At 49.4% G+C, this 19493-nt stretch overlaps 1 protein-coding gene and 1 long non-coding RNA gene across 3 annotated transcripts in view; one reads left to right on the top strand and one right to left on the bottom strand.

The window, feature by feature from the left end:
* LOC125750019 (rho GTPase-activating protein 26-like) overlaps positions 1 to 19316 on the top strand; it is a 45627-nt gene extending 26311 nt beyond the window's left edge. For both annotated transcript variants that reach the window (XM_049027246.1, XM_049027245.1), the window contains 14 exons: positions 1389 to 1467; positions 1627 to 1663; positions 2024 to 2089; positions 2400 to 2474; positions 3086 to 3173; positions 3298 to 3356; positions 4167 to 4272; positions 5127 to 5286; positions 6121 to 6262; positions 6734 to 6890; positions 13048 to 13083; positions 14479 to 14580; positions 16494 to 16585; positions 17929 to 19316. In XM_049027246.1, coding sequence (XP_048883203.1) covers positions 1389 to 1467; positions 1627 to 1663; positions 2024 to 2089; positions 2400 to 2474; positions 3086 to 3173; positions 3298 to 3356; positions 4167 to 4272; positions 5127 to 5286; positions 6121 to 6262; positions 6734 to 6890; positions 13048 to 13083; positions 14479 to 14580; positions 16494 to 16585; positions 17929 to 18017 — 1288 coding nt within the window. In that variant the 3' untranslated portion in view covers positions 18018 to 19316. The remainder of the gene's footprint in view (positions 1 to 1388; positions 1468 to 1626; positions 1664 to 2023; positions 2090 to 2399; positions 2475 to 3085; positions 3174 to 3297; positions 3357 to 4166; positions 4273 to 5126; positions 5287 to 6120; positions 6263 to 6733; positions 6891 to 13047; positions 13084 to 14478; positions 14581 to 16493; positions 16586 to 17928) is intronic.
* Positions 15595 to 16323, bottom strand: LOC125750021 (uncharacterized). The gene is made up of 3 exons (XR_007400270.1): positions 16250 to 16323; positions 16065 to 16149; positions 15595 to 15789 (listed from the first exon to the last, which is right to left on the bottom strand). It is a non-coding gene; the product is annotated as an uncharacterized LOC125750021 (long non-coding RNA).
* Positions 19317 to 19493: the final 177 nt, after the last annotated feature.

Genomic DNA, 19493 nt, shown 5'->3' with positions numbered 1-19493 from the left:
TCGTAGCCTGAATGTGTGGTTACTGTGATACTGGCGGGTTTAATGCATCCCCAAGCCACATAGTATATGCTGCAGCGATTTGTAGGTAAGGCGGTATCTACTGACGTTTGTACCAGATGGAAACACAATAATTATTAATAAATTAATATTTACTGCCAAGTGTATTAAAATATGGCAAAGCAGCTGGCTACTTGCATGGATCCTATGCAAGAGGAACCGGCACAGATTTGGGAGGGGGGGGGGGGGGGGTGATGCACATGCTGAAAATACCTCTGGTGTACCCCTGACCCAAGAAAAGTATCTGCTAATGGGCGTCTGCCTTCCACTTACATAACCTGTAGCCAGCTTTGAACACCCGATTAGTGGATGGAAATAATGACAGTTCATTTTAGTTGCCAATAATTTGACACTCAATGTTTTGTGAAAGGTTACGGATTTTTGATAACATTGGTGAAAAAGTGCCTTTTTATTTGGATAAATTATTTATTCACAACCAAATGACCATTACAGTCAAGCATGATGTTGCCTTGCACATAAAGGAATGATCCCAGTCTCTTCCACACTGAGACAAACAGCTTATGAAACGCTGGTATCGGTTCAGTACTCGGTATCGGCTGATATCCAAAGGCCGTTATGGGTCTTTATCGGGACTTAATAAGTCAGATAGGTACCTTTATCTTTGATGGAATCCTAATTGCAGGTGGAAAGGAACCAGATGGCTAATGATGTGTCCTCTCTGTTTTGGCCCAAACGTGACACTGTCACCCCTCCGTAGCATCTGCTCATTCTCCTCCCTAGTGTCCCTTCCTGCACAGTACTTTGTCTTCTCCTTTCTCCTTGTGAGATCTCCTCACCACAGTGAGGCAAAGCCCAGAGAAGCAGTGGCGCCCCCTGTCGGCGGCCTGGCAAACCTGCATTTTTGTGGTGAAGGTCGTTCGGCAGGCAGGTGGGGGATGTGGCGTCGCGATGGCAGAACTTGAACGGCTCGGTGCCGAGTTGGGGGCACTGGGCCGGACCGCGCGGTTCCGCTTGGTGGATTCCTGGCGCTGGAGACGGAGCCACCTGTGTATATGAGCTGGGTTCGGTTATCAGAATCTGCCCACCACCTCCCCCGGTTGCCGCGGGATACCGATAGCGGTGGGCCTAGTGACTCCTGCTGCTGCTGTGGTACCGCGTGGCCAGTCCTACGTGCCGGCGATCACGTCTCTGTGCCTGCAGTGCTGACAGCAGCCTATGGGGGGGGCGTGCGTCATAGATGCTGCCGTAGGAGGGGGGGGGGGCTCGGTGGTCTATAAACTGCCCCCCTGGTTTTTTCAGGGCCGTGTTTGGCGCTCTCAGGTGGTAACCATGGCGACATGCACGGCTCTGATGGTTCTCGTCGATGACAGGAGCGGCGTGGTGACGATGCAGGCCCTGTCGGAGGAGGATCGCCGTCTCTGGATGGAGGCCATGGACGGGAGGGAGCCGGTAAGCTGCCGCCCTGAGGATACGGGCCTCCGCGTCAGATCCTCTGCGCTGGCTCACCAGCCCCCAGGCCGGGCTGCTGGGTGTATGCATGCGGGGTCCTGGGTGGGATGTCCTGCTCACGATCAGGCCGATCACATGTGTGTCTGCTTTGATTGACAGGTGTATAACCTGAACAAGGACAGCCAGAGCGAAGGCGGTAAGCACTGCCGCCGCGATGGAGGGAGGTGCGCTCGACGTCCCAGGGTAGACGGTTTCCTGCGTATCATTACCGCTCTGCCAATCCCCAGGACCGGTGGGGAAACGGAAAGCGATCGCTGGTCATCGTGTCACTTTACACGGCTCTCGAGTTCCTGGCTCCGGTCTCGCATCAGAATTAGTCTTTCCTGGGAATCTCTGCCTAAGAGCGGAAGTGTGACTGGCCCAGTTCAGGTTCCTGGGGCCGCCGCCCTCCTGGCCAGCTGCTGGTCTCCCTCAGAGACCCAGTGCTTCATGTTACTGTCTCTCTGTCCTGCTGTCCGTCCATAATCAGTGCATGACTCAGCTCTCACTTTTTCAGTTGCGCAGCTGGACAGTGTTGGCTTTAATGTCATCAGGAAGTTCATCCACGCCGTGGAGACCAGAGGTGAGTCTCCCTGTCCCCCGACCATGTCCCTGTCACACCAACCGCGCCCTGCCTGCCGCTGTCACACATCCAGGTTCCTTGACTGTTTACAGCCTGTAGCATTCATGCATAGCAGTTTTAACTCTTGTATTAGTTACTGTAAAAATACATTTGGATGTGATTGAATTCTGAAGTCTGTCCTGCCACAGGCGTATTAAATCAGAACCTTTGAGGTATTCTGCAGCTCCGGCTGTGGGTGTGAAGCACGTATACTGGGCTCTCTCTCCTGTCCTGCCATGCTGTCCCTCACATGACATGCTCCTCGCTGCAGGCATTGAGGAACAAGGCCTCTACAGGATCGTGGGAGTCAGCTCCAGAGTGCAGAAGCTGCTGAGTCTGTCCATGGGTAATGATACACCTTCCAAAGGGGGAAGCAGGGGTTAATCGCTGACCAGAAGAGCCCTGCTCCCCATGGCGCCCCCTACTGGAGGCTTGTCTGCCGGCACAGCCATCTATTGGTCTGCAGGGGCTTAACCACAGAATAGGCCTCGGTTTTCTTGGGGGATTAAAGATATGGAGCTGGGAGGACTGCGCTGACCACACGCTCCAGCTGGAAGTTGGGTCCAGTCCCCAGAGGGTTGCGCTTATGGACGCCTGAGAAAGCGGCTGTATGGCAGTGTTGTGCCGAGTCACAAGCTCATAATCATGATAATAACAGTGTCAGTATTGAGAATGAAGATGATGACAGTAGTATTTGCCACTGTGTGGCCCCCAGTGCCCCCCCTCACCCCCAGCACCATCTGCACAGGCTGATTTTTATATGATAACAGCAGCTGTGTAGACATCCTCCTCTCTCCCGGCCTGTTTCCTTCCTTCCTGAGCCTCTGAGGCCGGCCTGCCCCCCCCCCCCCCCCCGCTGTCCCACACACATGCCGCTCTACCTGTTCCTCGCTGGGGGGCCAGGCGGGTGATGCGGGTTTGTGACGGGCTGCTGATTTTGCCATCACTGTTCCGCAGACCCCAAAACCAGTGCAGATGTGGAACTGGGCAACTCATCAGAGTGGGAGATAAAGACCATCACCAGTGCGCTGAAACACTATCTGAGGTGTGTCCCAGAGGGGCCTGCTGCTCTGTGCCGTCCAGGGGGGGGGGGGTCCCTACACAGCTGTCCTTTGATGGGGGAGCAGAGCCTCAGCAAGGCGGTGATGTCATTCTCGTCTTCTTCCCAGAATGCTCCCTGCTCCCCTCATGACATACCAGTTCCAGAGGATATTCATCAAGGCAGCCAGTGAGTCCTCTCTCTCTCGCTCTCTCTCTCTCTCTCTCTCTCACTCGCTCTCGCTATCTGCCTCTGTCTCTCCCCCTCGCTCTCTCTATTTCTCTCCCCCTATTTCTGTCACTCTCTCTATCTGCCTCTGTCTCTCTCTCTCCCTCTCTCTCTCTATCTCTTTCTATCTGCCTCTCTTTCTCTATCTGCCGCTGTCTCTCTCTCTCTCTCTGTCTGCTAACCGCCCCCATGTGTGCACTGGGGGCTAGGCCTGGTGTTGGCTGGTCTCAGAGGAAATGCTTTACCATGCTAATGGGGGTGTTATTATTGCTCTGGCCAAAAGCTTTTCACTCACTTTGGGAGGAGCTGAGCTATTAATTATGACCCCCCACCCACTACCTGGGTGTCGCAGGGATGTGGGAGAGACCCCAGGGCCTGCCTTTGGTTGCCCTGAAAGTGGGAATGAAATCTGATATTGGTCGACATAAACCTCTGCGAGGGCAGGACTGCAGCACGGATCAGTACCCACCCAAACCACTAGGTGGCGCCAGATGAGAACGTGTGTGGGCTTCTGTGCAGCCATATGGCCAAACAGCACGAGTTCAACACGCTACTGCTTCATTGGCAGCAGTTTGCTTTCTAGCTTGGTCATTTCACCATTTATTCTGAGGGCTCTGTGCAGAGCATGGCTGCCGTGTGTGGAGACGGTCGGCAGTCCCGGACTGGGTTTATCTGTCCCGGGCTGGCCGTCGCCATGCAGGGTAGCTCAGCAGGCCCATTCACTCCCCATCTTGGCTTTTGGAAATGATGAAGAATGCATTGTCTCCTCAGAACTGGACAACCCAGAAACCCGGATCTCCGAAATCCACAGCCTCATCCACCACCTTCCAGAGAAGAACAGGCAGATGCTGGACCTGCTCATGATGCACTTGGCAAAGTAGGTTTGCCTGAGTGCCCCCCCCCCCCCACTCCTGCTGTCCTCCTGGCTGCCCATGCCTCCATCAGCATTCTTCTGCAGGTTCTCCTCAGTGTAACTCTGAGCTGCTCCATTCATAGTAAGCATTTTGGCCAAAGTTGAAATGTAAAGAATATTTTTTTTAAATCGTCCCCGGAGGATGAGTGAGCCCTTGAGGATCACCGCCCTCCTTGGCGCCCAGAAGCGCTTCCTGTCTGCGGGCTGTGCAGCTGCTCACAGCCCCGGTCAGCTGACACCCGGGAGACGGGTCACTGGGTCCCACGGTCCCACTGGAGGATACCTGCGTTGGGTCACCCTTCCAGGAAGCGCCTGGGTTCGGTTAGGTGCCTTAGAGCAGAATTTCTCAAGCTGGTCCTCGGGGACCCCCAGACAGTTGGAAGGGAGTTGGTGGGGGAGCAGAAATGTGGACCGACTTCAGAAACTCTGCCTTAGATGATGTCATGGCTTTAATTGAGCAGGGTGAGATCAGGAAGTGATGGATGTGATTCACAGAGGTGCTCTTACTTGGGGCCTGTTGCTCTGGTGACAGCTGTGTACGCTGGGCGTGCGACTACGTACCGGGACATCCAGGACTCGGCTGAGTGCTCCCACGAGATCCATTTGAGATCATAAGTTTGGGCACAGAGCCACATTTCTTGGATTTGGAAAGGCTGAGATGTTTCACATTATTCCTGTGACGGTTGTTCATTTCTGAGCCTGATCGCAGCTTTGGCCAGCCTTCAAATTGGTCCCGTGTTGGACGCATCCCCCCCCCCCACCCAGTGCTAAGCGCCGGGAGCACCCTGACCTGGCGTTCTCTCTGCCGCCTGCCACAGTGTGGCCAGGCACCACCAGCAGAACCTCATGACTGTGGCCAACTTGGGCGTGGTGTTTGGGCCGACCCTGTTACGCCCCCAGGAGGAGACCGTGGCAGCGATCATGGACATCAAGTTCCAGAACATTGTCGTGGAGATCCTCATTGAGAACTACGAGCGGGTGAGTACAGCTCGCCTTTATTTTGGGTTATGGATTTAGCCAAAATCAGGTGACCTTCTAAGTTACGGTCAAGGTCTCATCTCAGAGGGAAAAGAGTAAATATCTCTCTATCAGTCCACCTCCCGCCAGACAAACAAAAAAACATTCTTCCTCGTCCTTTATTCCTGTGGACACTGGATCTGAGGCCTGGCCTGTCTGTGTGTCACATTACATGTGCCGCTAAAAGGTGATGTAACGCTATATACCAGGTTTCCGAAATGTATTTCCGTTACTAATTAATTTTAAGGATGTTAATGCCACCCCCACCCCCCCATCAAATCTCTGATGACCCTCATTTCCTGATGCATTAATAAATACCTGAATTCATCCATCCATCCATTACCACCTGCTTGTCTGGGGTTCGGGGGTAGCAAGTTCAGGATAGATACCCAGACCTCCCTCTCCCCAGACCTCCCTCTCACCTACCACCTCCTCGGGGGGGATGCTGAGACGTTCCCAGGCCAACCTAATTAATTCCTTAATTGTAACAGTGCTCATTATCCCCTGAAGAGCGGCGCCCATGAGTCAGAACAATGAGAGTCGGCCATTTATTTTGTCATGGGCAAACATGTTGCAAACAGCCGGCAGCAGTGTGTTCCTCTCATACGTCTGTAGCCACCAGTCTGAGTCTCGTTTCAGACGGTCTGTCTGGGTGATTCCGGGACTCAGACTCCCCTTTGCTCCCTCTGCTGGGATGACAGCAGTTCATCTCCTTCACCTCTTCTGAAATAAGCACGTTTATTTTCTCTGTTTTCTCTTTCTCTCTCTCCTTCTCCACCTCTTTCCCTCACTCAGATTTTTAAAGGTCTTCCCCCGCTGGACGGTGGCCAGCCGGATCCAGTGGGTAAGACCCAGAGGCCTCACGTAGACAGCAGAGCCCCATCGTGCAGTGAGCGCCCCCTCACCTTCTTCCACACACCTCAACTTGCTGAGCCAGGTAGTTTCACCCATGCTACTCCAGCACATCTGTGTGCCCCCACATCTGTATGTCCCTGCATCTATGTCTGCATTCACTGTGTGTGGAGCCCCTGCGTCTGTGTGTCCTTTGTCTGCATTCACTGTGCCTGTGCCCCATGTGTGTGTCTCCTGCGTGTGCATCTCCTGCGTGTGCATTCCCTACATGTGTGTCTCCTGCATGTGCATTCCCTGTGTGTGCGTCTCCTGCGTGTGCATTCCCTGCATATGCATCCCCTGCGTGTGTGTCTCCTGCGTGTGCATTCCCTGCGTGTGCATCTCCTGCATGTGCATTCCCTACATGTGTGTCTCCTGCGTGTGCATTCCCTGCGTGTGCGTCTCCTGTATGTGCGTGTCCCATGTCTGCGTCCCATGCATCTGTGTGGCTCCCGTCTGCATGCCCTGCGTCTGCATGCTCCCAGTACTGACATAATTCTGCCCTCTGTGCTTGCAGCCAACAGGAGGGATAGCGAGGCCCTGAATTCCAGTGCTGAGTCTGTCCATGTGAACTCCAGCAGCGCGCCGGGCCGCTCCCATGTGAACAGTGTTCACAGCAGCAACCCGGAGCTGGACAGTGGCCCCAAGGGCAGGCGAGATAGGCCCAAGTCCCTGTGAGTAGCCCTCCACTCCTTCTCCCTCCATCCATCCGTCCGTCCATCCATCCATCCATCCATCCATAAACTTGTACATCTAATTGGGCAGATTGATGTTGAGTGGTTAAGCCAGGGCTGCCGGCATGTTTTCTGTCATGGCTCCTGCAGAATTAAAAGTGTTGAACTTAGTGTGTGTGCATGCATTTGTGTCTGTGTGCGTGTATGTGTGTGTGCGTGTGTGCATTCATGTCTGCGTCTGTTTGGGTCATGAATGTATTACATTGTGAGAACCAAATGTCCCCACAATGTGAAAAAACCTGATATTTTGATGTTATGCTGACTACATTTTCGGTGCCCGCAAGGAAAAATTCAAATCAAGTCATGTGGTTTGTTTGGTTACTTTTGGTTAAGGTTAGGGCTGGAATTATGGTTTCCCATAGAAATGAATAAATGGTCCACACAAAGATCTAAATGTGTGTACGTGAAATGGGTGGTTTGCCTGTGAATGACGGAGCTGCTTTAAACCTGGGAGAGGAAGTAATATGCGTATGTGTGTGTGTGTGTGTGTGTATGCATGCATATATGTATGTATGTATGTATGTATGTAATCAGCAGTGACATCATCGCAGGGGGTGGAGAGGGCAGCCTGCATCTCCTTCATGACCTTATTCCTCAGCTGTGGTCCAGAGCACATATATTGACCCCTATCTCTGGATAGGACAGAAAGGTGACCTTTAAGGCTACATTTTCCATTTCTGTCACTGTTGAAGATGGCTGCCCCCCCCCCCATCTCTTCTGACTGGGGATCTGAGGCGTCCTTTGTCGTTCTTGCTTATTTGATAGAATTAAACTGTTCTAAGACTTTAATTACACGGCTGAAAAAGCCTGAGAAAGTATCTCCGACAGTGACTCAGCCTTGACAGTCACAGTTTAATATCTGAGCCAGAAACTAAGGCCGGTACTGGCTGCCGTCTGCGCGGGCCTTGCTGTGCAGAAGGAGACCCGTTAGTCGTTCTGCTCCCTGGCCCACTGAAGAGTATCGAAAACGGGATCTGTTAACAGGGATGTATTTTAAACTGGGGAATCCGGGTTGGGCTCGCCTACACCCAAATGGAGAGCCTGGATCAGTGAGTGTTACTGGGCGGGCCGCAGAAGGGAGGGGACCCCCCCTCTGGTCTGAGTGCAGGGCCACCGGGAGCCAGGACTTCACTTATGTATTTACATGGAACTCTTCCCAAACATAGAAGGTGTAAAGTTAGACTTGGGGGGGGGGGGCACTGCAGTGCAAACCAGCACAGAGCTGCAAGCCACTGCAGATGCGTCACACAGTTTTCAGAGGAAAACAGCGATCGCTCGCCAGTGCTCACCTTGCCACTGCTGCCTGTATTTCCGAAGGAAGGCCCTTATCAAATCTCTTATTTCCTTCTGGAACGTTCCTGGGCCCGAAGGTGTCCTGGTAAATAAAGGTGATGAGAGCTGCCGGAGCTCGGCTCAGAGCCGCATTAGCCCGTCGACGTGCTCTCCCCTGCGGTGAGAGCTGACACTTATGGGACGTCTGTGTCCCGACTCAGGAAATATGGGGCAATTTGTGCTTAATGTGCATGAGCACTGCGGTTATGCGGCCCTCCCAGCGTCCCGAGCCCCCCGGTCACATGGCTGTGACGCTAATTGAATGATGCTTGTGGAGATTTATGGGGCCGGGGATCGATACAGATGGCGAGATGGAGGACCATCTGAGCAAAGCTCCCCCCTTCGAGGATGGAGCGGACAGCGGAGAGATGGGACGCGCAAGGCAGCTGGCGGGCTCTTCTGGGGGCGGGGCCTTGGTAAGAGGCATTGTGGGAAATTAGCCAGCGCGTTGAAGGTCAGCCAGCAGGAAGGTCGCCTCCTTCTCCTCCTCTTCCTACGGGAGGCGTGTGTATGATGGGAAGAGCTACGTCGTCTGAGGTGGGCTCCGTGTCACCATGTGACCCTGCCATGCGCTGGTCTCTCCTGACCCGGCTGAGTAGCTGGCTTAACGCAGCTGCCCTATTTATAGGTGTGAACAGCGCCACCCGCATGACTGTGCGGTCAGCGCGGTGGGTGGGGACACATTAACAAGGTGTCATTTTCCCAGGCCTCCAGGCCCCCGGCACGGCGATTTAGATGTTTCACCCCCTGCCAGCCTGAGTATTTGTCTGCCAGCCTGAGTGTTTGTCTGCCTGAATGTCATAGTGTCTGTCTACCTGCCTGAGTGTGTCTACCTGTCTCTCTGCCTGTCTAGCTGAGTGTCTACCTGATTGTAAGTGTCTGTCTGCCCGCCTGAGTCTCTGTCTACTTGAGTCTCTGTCTGCCTGAATGTCATACTGTCTGCCTGAATGTCATAGTGTCTGTCTACATGCCTGTCTGCCTGAATGTCATAGTCTGTCTACATTCTACATATCCTTATGTTTAATAAACATGTCAGATTTAAACTGCAGAAAGTTCCGCCACAGCTCTGACATCTTATTATCTTGTTTATTCACAAGATAAGTAGATTTTGTATCCACAAGTAAATAAACGTTTGTTTAGTACCGAAAAGCTGCTGTCTGGCCAAATGTTTTGCCCGTTACCTGAAACCCTAGTAATTATTGCACATGCGTAATATAATATTGATGTGAAATCACCCAACCCTATAGTTTGGCTCCCAGAGTATCTGCCTTCCTGCTTGAATGTCATAGTGTTTGTCTACCTGTCTGTCTCTCTGCTTAAGTGTCTGCCTGTCTGTCTCTGTATACCTGTCTGTCTGTTTGCTTCCCTCAGTATCTGCCTGTATGTCATAGTGCCAATCTACCTGTCTGCCTGTCAGTCAGTCTGAGGGTCTGTCTAAGTGTCTGTGTCTGTCATAGGGCTGAATTTTAAAAATCGGTTTTCTGATTCAAATCAATCTTCATTTGCATAATCCGATATCAGTTTGTTATATCCCATTGTATTTATGCCTTTCCCCATGGACGTGTGAAGCTTCAACCCCATTAGCTTCTCATGGAGATCTGGAGACAAAAACAGATAAATATAGTGGCGGCGGCTTCACTGAAGGTATTTCGGATTTCAGAAATAGGAAGTCTGTGAAGGAACATGTGTGTAAGATGCTTGTGAAAAACTGCAAAAATACACCAATCTTAGAGAGACGTCATGCAGATGCACAATCCGCAAAAAATGTCTGATCGAAAACGTATTGCTCATGTTAAATACAAAGTTCATTAATGCAGCTGTTTCGGGGTAAATTCTTTATGCACATATGAATATTTTTAATAACGTACCAAGGTAAAGGGTTCCTCGCACAATTTACAGCATTAGTTATCTGAGAATCTCTTTCCTATTCAAGCAGCATTGCTGTTGTAACTGAAATATTCATAATCAAATCAATATTAAATCAAATTGAAAATTGAATCGAATCAAATCAGCACCTTGTGAATTGGAATCAATTCAGGAAATCAGTGGCAATAACCTGTCCTAGTCTGTCAGGGGTGACCGATTATTGGATCCAGTATCATCACTTTTATGATTATCGGTATATCTATCTATCTGTCTGTCTGTCTATACAGACAAAGCACTCTGATTGGTTGCGAGTTGCAAGTAATAACATAACTCAGAAGGCTACTGTGCCCCAGACAGGCACAGAGGATGGCATGTGCAGCGCGGAGCAGCTCTGGAGAGCAGAGTTTCCGATCTATTTCTGTGATGACAAGCATGCCCAGTTAGCTATATCATTCAATAACACTGATGTCAGTGCAAAGAGGGTTGGTGTTTTTACATGTTACAGACAGTCAATGGTCATAGCGTAAGCTAAAGTTCAGTCTCATAGAGCTAACTTGAATGTGATACTTCATTAATTAAAGTTCATTAGTTGATCAGTAATTTGGCCAGCCCACCAGCTTGTCACTTAACCAGGTCCGTCATACTCGCATTCGGTGCATTCACATGCTTTATTAACCAGATTATGATCAGTGTATGACCAGTAACCCTGTTCCTCAAATGCCATGTAAACAGAATAACTCCATTAAGATCGGCTTGTGAGAAGCTTTATCAGACTTCGAGGAGTTATTTTGTCTGCTTGTCTGTCTGTGTCTGTCTGCCTGTTTGTCTGTGTAAATACTGGGCAGATGAAAGTATGTGATTAAGTAGAGAAATTAACATCAAGATCATGAAAGATGGGGATTGTTTTAGAGGGTGCATCCCTGGGCCTGTGTGATGTTGGTGTTCAGTTACCTATGACCCATCTGTGTGGTATGTTTCTATTCGTTCCTGTCTCTGCGTAGTATGTTCCTATTTGCTCCTGTCTCTGCGTAGTATGTTCCTATTTGCTCCTGTCTCTGTGTGGTATGTTCCTATTCGCTCCTGTCTCTGTGTGGTATGTTCCTATTTGCTCCTGTCTCTGCGTAGTATGTTCCTATTTGCTCCTGTCTCTGTGTGGTATGTTCCTATTTGCTCCTGTCTCTGCGTAGTATGTTCCTATTTGCTCCTGTCTCTGTGTGGTATGTTCCTATTTGCTCCTGTCTCTGCGTGGTATGTTCCTATTCGCTCCTGTTTCTGCATAGTAATGTTCCTATTTGCTCCTGTCTCTGCGTGGTATGTTCCTGTTTGCTCCTGATTCTGCATAGTATGTTCCTATTTGCTCCTGTCTCTGTGTGGTATGTTCCTATTTTCTCCTGTCTCTGCGTAGTATGTTCCTATTTGCTCCTGTCTCTGTGTGGTATGTTCCTATTTGCTCCTGTCTCTGCGTAGTATGTTCCTATTTGCTCCTGTCTCTGTGTGGTATGTTCCTATTTGCTCCTGTCTCTGCGTGGTATGTTCCTGTTTGCTCCTGATTCTGCATAGTATGTTCCTATTTGCTCCTGTCTCTGTGTGGTATGTTCCTATTTGCTCCTGTCTCTGCGTGGTATGTTCCTATTCGCTCCTGTTTCTGCATAGTAATGTTCCTATTTGCTCCTGTCTCTGCGTGGTATGTTCCTGTTTGCTCCTGATTCTGCATAGTATGTTCCTATTTGCTCCTGTCTCTGTGTGGTATGTTCCTATTTGCTCCTGTCTCTGCGTAGTATGTTCCTATTCGCTCCTGTCTCTGCGTAGTATGTTCCTATTTGCTCCTGTCTCTGCGTGGTATGTTCCTGTTTGCTCCTGATTTTGCGTAGTATGTTCCTATTCGCTCCTGTTTCTGCATAGTATGTTCCTATTCGCTCCTGTCTCTGCGTAGTATGTTCCTATTTGCTCCTGTCTCTGCGTGGTATGTTCCTATTTGCTCCTGTCTCTGCGTGGTATGTTCCTGTTTGCTCCTGATTTTGCATAGTATGTTCCTATTTGCTCCTGTGTCTGTGTTTCACGTGTGCCGGTTTTTCCCTGCCCCCCCCCTCCCCTATTCCCGCATGTCCCTGCAAAGGGAAGTGGCTGTCTGAGCTCTCTAAACAGACACTGACACTTTAGCTGACCCTTCCCTGTGATGCGTGCAGCCCTGTACTCCCTGAGGACTCTGCCGTTTCCTGATCTCTCACACCGTGCCGTGCGATGGGCTGGCATCCCGTCCTCGCGGGTGGATGGCTGGCGGTATCACAGGTCACATGTATTGCGGTTCATCCTTTGAGATCTACGGTGTCCATTATGACATTACAGATTATAACAACGTTAAAGATTGTAATCTTTTGTTCGCAGGAACACTCGTGGCCATGCAAAGACGACTGTCTGGGCTGCTGTTGTCATGCTGATTATTATTAGTAATTATGCAGAAGTCTCTGAGGACAGAGGTGTTCCTGGGTGTTTGACACAGTCTTGATTTATCATAGCATGAACCCATGAGTCATTTAGCTGAGGGCAGCTCTTGGCCAGGAGGAAGCAGTATTTTACTATATGGTGTGTCTGGCTCATTACCATTATTTGCTCATCCGCCGATGTCATTGAAGCACAGTGACTGATGTGGCCCAATAAAACCTGATAGGTGGAGCTAGATGCTGCTTCGATTAGTAATGTCTGACGGAAATATCAAGGTCACAGAAGACGCAGCGGGAAAGAACCCTCCGTACGTATCTGTTCGCTAGAGACCCTGAAGCTTTGCAATGGGATGCTGCCCGGCAGGCGAGAGGGCGGCGGTCAATGCCGGACCAGGTGGGGGCGCTATCCTGCCTGATGGGAATGTAACCTCTTCTGTCTTCTGCTGCTTGCTTTGCAGGGTGAATCCAAAGAGCCGCTCCAGTGTCTCCACAAGGTAAGAGTGGGGGGGGGATGTTTTCTCATCCCAAACATTGATGTGCAACCAGGGACATATCGCTGCTATCTTCGGAGGTTGGGTATAGAGAGTAAATCTATCGTGGGTTCAAAGGCCCCCAGACCCCATTTTGATGGGTGTGCCGAATGTGGCCCCCAGACAACAGGCAGAGGCGGAGGCAGACGTGGCCCTGCAAGGAGCTCGATGAGCGATGGTGTGCTCGGGGAAGACTCTAGGGGGGCTCCCCTGCCCTCGCTACACCCAATCACACAGCTGCTCTCCGTTGTTAGAGATGTTCCCCATCAGACAGCAATTGTTCTTGTCCCTGAAAGTCGTGAGCTGGTCCCGAGGGCTGTCACCCAATGGCTGTCACCTGGTTCAGGATCGCTGCAGCCGATCCCGATATAGCTTTGGGTTTCAATTTTTTAATTGTAGAATTTCATTTGGAATTCAATTCATCTTAGTTTTCAGCATGGTTTTAGTAGTCTTCATTTAAAAGAAATAATTCTGGTTCGTTTATATGTAGTTTAATATATTTTTGGGGTTAGACTGAAAGTTGTAGGACTTAGCTAGCTACTACAAAATGTTGTAGGGTAGTGCTATTGGCTATTTCTGAGGCTCATTGTGCAAAACAGGCCCAAAGCGTGGCGCCATCTAGAGGAAATATACTGAGCTACGTCTCTCTGAATTCTTTCCATTAAGCTGGAAAGATAATCAAATCATTAATTGTTATTAAACAAACATCAATGAAACATATTTGATGTTTGTTTTTATGTTGTTTGTTAGTTTTGAAAGTAATATTCATAGTTTTCGTAAAATTTTAGTTTTTTATTTTAGTTATTATTTTCGCATGAGTTTTCCTGTTTTCTTTTCTTTGGCAGAAATGTCTTCATGTAGTTTTAGATTCCGTGAGCGATAGTAACCCTGCCGTAACCTAGTCTGCAGGCTAGGCTGAGGGTCTCACATTGGCGGCCACGCGCCACCCTCACACCAGCGTCTTTCCCTGTAAACGTCGACTGCCGCGCTGCTTTAGTTACGAGTCTTAGTGCATCTCAGCAGTTTTTTGAGGGCTGGGGTACAGCTAGTCCCTTGGAAAGTTCTGGTATAACTGGGTACATCATTCCTGCTTTCCATGCTGCAGTTGTCCGTCTGCTTCTGCCTTTCAAACGCTGGCTTTTGCTGTTTTATTTTCAGCACATTTTCATCAAAAATTGTGATGACTGAAATTGGGATGTTTTTATTACGGCTTAAGCCTGATTGGAGCTCCTCTGGTTATCCTGGCAGTCGCAATAATTATGCAGGATATTCGGTATCCTAGCGACTGACCACCTGACCTCGTCCTGCCTTCGCATTGGCCAGCTCGCATCTCACTGCTTTTTCACCTCTGTCTTGCAGCCTGGCCTCCCCCAGCCCCTCCTCCCCGCGTTCCCCCTCCTGGCCCATGTTCTCCGCTCCCTCCAGCCCCCAGCCGGGTTCCAGCGACTGCTCCCTGGTCAGGTGTGTCTCTGTGCCCGCTCCGCGCCCAAAGGCTCCTCCGGATATGTTCCTGTTCCCCCTTAATTCCTGCTGTTCACCTGCTTTCGCAGTGGATCCTCATTTGCCAGCCATTAGCATCTGGGCAGATCACTGGCCTGTTTTACTCACAGCCCTGAGTTCTATCCACATGCTGCTCCATGAGCTGGAAATAAAAGCCATTCCCTGCAGGGAGCCAGTGCCGTCACCTTGGCCTGTGACTCTGCTTTGGCGACCCTGAGGGGTCACACGGTGCCTGCAGATGACAGAAGTAGGGCCATGAAAACAGAAGGTGATTCATCCTGTCGACAGAGCAAATTAGATTTGCTTAGACGGTTTAATTACAGGTGCAAGGAGGGATGGTTTATTTAATTTTGCGATCAGCACAGAGTGTGGATTGTTTTGTTTTCATTATGATCCCATAGAGGTGGATGCTTCTGTCTTGTGTTCATTTCAGACACATTACTTTGCTTTTACTTAGCAGACTGCATGAGTGCGGGGCAATCTCTGACCACCTAAGTGATGAACCTTCTCAAGAGATGATCTTAGAGACTGTTGGTGCTTGACACGATAACACATCACGCAGAAAGGAGTGCCCTGACACCCAGCAGGATCCTCGCCCCCCTGACGGGTTGCCAGTCCGTCACAGGGCACGCACACCGTGAATGAATAAAAGCTGCATTTATATAGCGCTTTTCAAAACACCCAAAGCACTTCACAAAGCTAGGTGGGAGCCACTTCATCCACCACCACTGTGCAGCCCCCACCTGGATGATGTGACTGCAGCCATTCTGCATCAGTACACTCGCCACACAGCAGCTAAGCTGGTGAGGGGGCAGCGGAGGATTCACCAGTTAGATATAGGTGATGATTAGGAGGCCAGATCTGAAAGGGCCTCAGTGGGCAGTTTTAGCCAGTTCATCGGGGTACCACCCCTACTCTCTTGAAATAAGCCCAGGGGTCTTTTATGACCACAGAGGGTCAGGACCTCAGTTTTACATTTCATCTGAAGGACAGCACCATTTTTTAGCAAAGTGTCCCCATCACTGCACTGGGACATCCACACAGACCTTTTGGCCACACCAACACCTGTTTCACCAGCAACCCAGCTTTCCTAATTTGGTCTCCCATCCAAGTAGGCCCAGACCTGCTTAGCTAGCTAGGCTTACCTAGGCTGACCTGCAGGTGGCTTACCTAGTCTGACCTGCAGGTGGTTTACCTAGGCTGACCTGCAGGTGGCTTACCTAGTCTGACCTGCAGGTGACTTACCTAGTCTGATCTGCAGGTGGCTTACCTAGGCTGACCTGCAGGTGACTTACCTAGGCTGACCTGCAGGTGGCTTACCTAGGCTGACCTGCAGGTGACTTACCTAGGCTGACCTGCAGGTGACTTACCTAGGCTGACCTGCAGGTGACTTACCTAGGCTGACCTGCAGGTGACTTACCTAGGCTGACCTGCAGGTGGCTTACCTAGGCTGACCTGCAGGTGGCTTACCTAGGCTGACCTGCAGGTGGCTTACCTAGGCTGACCTGCAGGTGGCTTGCCTAGGCTGACCTGCAAGTGGCTTACCTAGGCTGACCTGCAGGTGGCTTGCCTAGGCTGACCTGCAGGTGGCTTGCCTAGGCTGACCTGCAGGTGGCTTACCTAGGCTGACCTGCAGGTGGCTTACCTAGGCTGACCTGCAGGTGCTATGGCTGCTGACAGAGCCAGATCAGAGATGCCGCTCAGTCTGACTGCATCTCTTTGGACTGAGAGAGGTAACTGCAGTGCTCAGAGGTAGCCCCCAACCACACAGGGAGGTCCTGCAAACTCCACACCCCCAGAGTGTAGGCAGGATGCTGCACCCACACAGCCTTAGACAGAGAGATTTATTCTATGGGAATTTCTTGCCCTTACAGCCCTGTGGCACGGAAGGCCAGGGCACTGTACGCATGCAAGGCGGAGCACTTGTCTGAGCTCTCCTTCACCGCGGGCACCATCTTTGAAAACGGTGAGTGTCTCTGAGGGACTATGAGCATATGTGTGTTTGTGTGTGTGCCAGCAAGTACAGTCGAACCTCGTTACTACGTATCCCGGATACAACGTTTTCACCTTTTCAACGTACAGGTTTCCAATTCCCGTTTTTAGCCGTATTATTCCAATAGCAGCCATTGTTTACAGCGTACACCCTTACAGCGTAAACTACGATACAACATCCAAATTTCTAGAGAAAATACGAAAACTAACCATCGTTACAACGTACAGCGCTCTCCCTGCCCACAACTTGTGTCGCTACACCTATCTGTATCTACCTGATCTTCGCCCGACAATGCACATAGGCATAGACTGTCTACATTTAAAGTAAAATTCAAACTTCCTGCGTTAAATGAGTTGCCTTGACCGATCGTTATTGGACTGAGTAGTAATGGCTTGTTAAGTGTTGTGTGCGTATTCTTTGTTTATTAAACCTTGTGAAATACCGGTCATGCCGGTAATTGTGAATTCAGAATAATAATGGAAGTAAAAGATTTTATGATTTAATTTGACCAATATTTCAATAATATTTTCAGGCCAAATGCCAATTTGGATGCGAATGTTTATTTTAAAAATCCATTTTGACCAGCTGTATTTTCGTTGCCGTTTATCGCCGGCCGGTACTAAGTAATCGTGAGTAATTTAAGGAAAATTTCAAGGATCCGAATGAGCTTTGTAATAATGTGTTTGTTTGTTTTGTAGTCAATTTAAGGGTCTGTTCTATTAAAGTTTTATCATTTACATGGATATTTCGTGAGTTCTTTCATCCATCTTGCACTAAGTGGTTACAACGTTCTATGCTTATAACGTACATGTTTTTGATATCCCGTCTTGTACATAGTAACGAGGTTCGACTGTACAAATATTACTGATATTAGACATGCATTTACTCTAACAAGCCTTATTTTGTGATAGTTAAATTTGAAACACTGACAGACGAGGTAATTCCTTTCAACCTCATCACGGCCTCTAATGATGGGGGGGGGTTGTCACTATGACGGCCGCACTGTCCCTCTGTAGGACAGTCGGTCCTGCCCAGGCACCTTGAATTAGCCATTCAGCCAATCCCCTGGTCAGTAGGTAAAGCCCCCCTCCTTGTGGCTCCCATACTGTTCTCCTGGCAAACTCTCTCGCTGTCCCGCTGTGCTGTAGGGTCTTGTTCAGAAAAGGATCTAGCTAAGGTTTTAGCCTGGATGTTTCCTCATTATTTTAAAAACTAAACAAACATTGAATTTGAAATTGACATAAGGAATTGCAGTAATTTTGTGAGTATGTTGTACAAGTAGTGTGTCAGTGACACGTGGCGGGTTTCTCTCACAGTTCACCCGTCGCGGGAGCCTGGATGGCTGGAAGGAACCTTGGAGGGGAAGACGGGCCTGATACCGGAGAATTACGTGGAGTTTGTATGAGCGGACTGTGTCGGGCTCTGTCCCTAGGGGGCACTGGCCTTCAGGAGGCCTCTCTGCACGTGTGTGTGTGTGTCTAAGCCATCATGCCTGTCCTCTTATTTCCCCTCCCGGCCCTCACTGTCATTCAGCACAGCTCCTCCCCCTTCGGTCACCTGAGCTTTGGCACTGTTTCTGGGCGTCTCCCAGACGCCTGGTGCATCACTTGATCTTTATGGGAAAGATGGTTGCCTGGCGACAAGGGAGCCTTGTCTCTGTGTCGCCACCCTGACGCCCAATCTGAGGTGACAGTGGAGACAGGCAGGGGGCACCCTCAAGTCCCCGGGTGTCTGACATGTGCATCTCTTCATTGTTTGTGCTCCTTTGTTTAGAACTACTACGAATAATCAAATTGTTCATCTTGAAGAAAATCCTTAGAAATAACGCACCGTTTCAAATGTTCGGAAATATTTGTACATTTCATTTTGACAAATTGTGTTTGGTTATTTACAGTGATGTAGCCTGGGAATGGGGGGGGGTTCAATGTGAATATAGACTCCTTGGGTCATGCATAAACCTCTTTCAACATTAAATTAATGTTGTAGGATGGCACATGAAGTAGCAGATACTTTGATCATATTAACATTGTAAATACATGAGGTAAATTTTTTTAAGTAAAAGTTTATATTTTGTATTTTATATTTTGCATACTAACTTAATTTTTTTAGCTTAATTGTTCACCCTCTCCCCTGTCCATTTTGACTGTTGGATATTGTTTTTGATTAAATCTTTAATATAATTTTCTTTCTTTACACAAAGACAGCCATAAATGAACCCTGGAAGCCATTTTACGAACAGGAGGGTTTTGCAGCTGAATTTTGTTACCATCTGTTAGCCGCTTTGTACAGCAAATGCAGAGAGACGCCCATGGCAGGGAGGCTCATATAAACAGGGGACTGGAGAGAGAGAAAACCCCAGCGACACCATTGGTAGGGAGCAGCTGTTAATCGCCACCTGTACTGGTTAATCAGTGACTGGAGCTGGTTTGTGTCTCTTCCTGCATATTAAAATGTTTTGGCTCATATGGCCAAAACCCCACCATAACATTTTAAAAGTTAAAACACAGTATAAAATGCCATTAAATAGACTTTGTTGCTACAGGGGGTAACGTTCAGCTTAATAATAGCTACGCCGTTTTGGACTGAAACAGCGTAGAGATTTAGCTTTCTGCTGGGGTGCGCCAACGCGTTCAGTTTTTGCAAGTTTGTGGAGTAGAAAATGGCTGTAAAGAAAATGAAACCAATAAAAGACGTTAAAACAAAACGGAAATGGAAAAGCAGTTTTATTATTATACGATTGTTCACTTGGACTGCATTAAGTGTGATATCTCCCCTTATCATACCCAGGGAAAGTACCACACAAAGACAGTCCAACATTTAAATCGAATGGATGAAAAGATCAACGTGTTTACTACAGGCAGAATAGAAAACTCTCTTAAAC

The sequence above is a fragment of the Brienomyrus brachyistius genome, chromosome 10 (genome assembly GCF_023856365.1).
Source record: "Brienomyrus brachyistius isolate T26 chromosome 10, BBRACH_0.4, whole genome shotgun sequence".
Lineage (NCBI taxonomy): Eukaryota > Metazoa > Chordata > Actinopteri > Osteoglossiformes > Mormyridae > Brienomyrus > Brienomyrus brachyistius.
This window is presented reverse-complemented; position numbering and strand designations above follow the sequence as displayed.